The sequence below is a fragment of the Buceros rhinoceros genome, unplaced genomic scaffold (assembly GCF_000710305.1).
Source record: "Buceros rhinoceros silvestris isolate BGI_N320 unplaced genomic scaffold, ASM71030v1 scaffold1772, whole genome shotgun sequence".
Lineage (NCBI taxonomy): Eukaryota > Metazoa > Chordata > Aves > Bucerotiformes > Bucerotidae > Buceros > Buceros rhinoceros.
Genome location: NW_010398112.1, coordinates 47689 through 50248, shown reverse-complemented (window position 1 = coordinate 50248; position 2560 = coordinate 47689). Strand labels below are relative to the sequence as shown.

Here is a 2560-nt window from a genome sequence, read left to right as displayed (position 1 = left end):
TCTTTTCCTTTATTTCTGCTGCACTCCTTTTGAACATATTTATAGGCTGTCCCTTCTCCCTTCTTTTCTGGTCCTGCTCCTTTCCCAGATGGCACCTCTGTTGCAGTGGCCTAATGAATGGTTTCCTCTTCCCACCCAGAAATAAACACTTGCTATCTTTCTCAGCCAGTTTGTTTTCTTTCTTTTGTGACCTGAGCCAGTGTTGGAAACCAGACAGCAAAGAGGCCAGTGGCTCTGCTTCGGAGCAGCTCTTTTGAATGCTTTCCAGTGGGAATATTAATAGAACAGTGTTCTTTTCTCAATATGAAGCTGACCTGTTTCTTGCCCACAGGCTGCTAGTTTAAAGGGGTGAGGCATGGTATGTCCTGTAGATTCACTGGGAGTTTACAAGCTGAGCAGTCTCTGTCCGTAGCAGGCCACTGGAGGCATAGGCTCTGTTTCGGTCCCATTGGAGACCCTAATGTATGGCTTAAGTCTGAAAAGCATGGGGAATGCCTGTTCTTTTTTACAGGGCTGCATTCCCTTCGATAGTCAGGGAAACAATAATAATAATCTGCTGAAATTGGAAAGACTGATATCTATCTGCCCATTATTCCTTCACTGAAATCATGAGTGGGGAGCAGAGGCAAAGTGCTTGGAGTGCTTGCAGGCAGGTCATTTGTGAGGAGTATATTCTGTGAATATCTGCGTGTGTCTGACAGCATCCATCTGCAGTGGGGCGGGCAGCAATACTGTTCTCTGATGGCAATGCTGAGCCAAAAAGCTATAAAGGACAAAACATTCCATGTCATTAGAGTCACACACCTGTGAAACAAGGTGTCATTAAAAAGAAACAAAGACTTGAAGGCAAGGGTGGATTTGGAAGGACTATAAAAATCCCTCTCAGGAGAGTGTTTTCAAAATGAGTAGAGGAAAAAAATTGATATATTTCAAAATGGAAGGGAAAATAAATCTTGGGAATAGAAAATCCCAACTGGTGGAAGCCTTTCCACACAGCCAAGGTGCTCTCAGCATTGCTGACAGAGTTGATGAGGTACTTTAAATTCCTTTGACAATTCTGCAGCAACACCCCTTCCCCGCCTCTCCCCCCCGCCCCATATCTGTCCAGCCCTAGCAAGTAATTAGAGCCACCTGGTTTCAAAATCATACCAAATGGCAAGGTTGAAAAATCCTTTTGCAATTCGTCGACCACCCCCCCTCCCCCGCCTCTCCCCACCCCCCGCCCCATATCTGTCCAGCCCTAGCAAGTAATTAGAGCCACCTGGTTTCAAAATCATACCAAATGGCAAGGTTGATTTGAAACTTCTCACTGATTAGCAGGCAGGGAAGGTGGGACCTTCCCAATAAAAACAGAACCTTGGCTGGTCCTAGAGAAATCTTAACTGATCTCCCTGTTTTTTCCTCTGCCCTTCTTCCTTGTTCTTCAAAGGTTGAAAAAAATGAGGATGGGGACCAAAAGATCGAGCAAGATGGCATCAAACCAGAAGATAAAGCTCATAAGGCAGCCACCAAAATCCAGGCCAGCTTCCGTGGACACATAACAAGGAAAAAGCTCAAGGGGGAGAAGAAGGGAGATGTCCCGGCATCCGAGACTGATGCCACTGACAAGAAGGAGGAAGGCCCTGTTGGCGGAGCAGCTGAAAACAAAGAGAGTGAGGCTCCCACTGCCACAGAAGTGGCCACCGCTGACAGTGCCCAGATGGAGGAGGGCAGCAAAGACAGCAGTGCACCAGTGGAGGAGAAAAAAGGGGATGGAGCCACTGACACAGGCTCAGAGCAGCCAGCTCCACAGGCTGCCACTCCTGCTGCCTCCTCGGAGGAAAAGTCTGCTACTGCCGCTGCCTCTGAAACGGAAAGTGCCACTAAAGCTTCCACTGATAACTCACCGTCCTTGAAGGCTGATGAAGCCCAAGACAAAGAGGAGCCTAAACAAGCCGATGTGCCTGCTGCTGACACCACTGCCACCACCACCCCTGCCGCAGAGGATGCTACTGCCAAGGCAACAGCGCAACCCCAAATGGAGACAGTGGAGAGCAGCCAAACTGAAGAGAAGACAGGTGAGTGAATGTCTCACTAAGGAACTGACCTCTCCAGAAATGAATACCTCCTTTGGTCTCTTGGGGATGCATCTGAGGTTGACCAACAAGAGCTGGTGCAGGCTGGCTAGGCTGAGGGTTAAGAAAATCCCCTTGCTGGGTTTTAGGGGTTGAGGTTGCATGTTCCTGCTTAACACCCTCTTTCCTGCTTCCTAGCAGCTTTTGGAAATGCTGCACCTCCTCTGGAGGCTCCTGCTTCTCTAGTTGGAGTTGCCATTCAGCCCTTTTTTCCATGGTGGTGGGAGGTCAGCCAGCTGGGAGGCTTAGAGGAGCTTGGGAGAGCTCACCGAGCTCTGAGTGTGCTAAAGAGGGTGATGAACCTCACCAGTTACAGTAGCATAGGCAGCTTCAGCGGGGCAACAAAACAGCCCTAGCTGATACCAGCTCACTGGAGGCTGCCAACTTGAGATGAAAACCTCACAAGACAAAAATCATTCTCATACTGCAGGAGGCCATTTATTCCT

The 2560-nt window shown here is 48.8% G+C and overlaps 1 protein-coding gene across 1 annotated transcript in view; it reads left to right on the top strand.

The window, feature by feature from the left end:
* Positions 1-1429: 1429 nt before the first annotated feature.
* GAP43 (growth associated protein 43) overlaps positions 1430-2560 on the top strand; it is a gene marked incomplete at its 5' end in the record, with an annotated part of 24000 nt that continues 22869 nt past the window's right edge. Inside the window, one exon of the mRNA XM_010130954.1 lies at positions 1430-2057. Coding sequence (XP_010129256.1) covers positions 1430-2057 — 628 coding nt within the window. The remainder of the gene's footprint in view (positions 2058-2560) is intronic.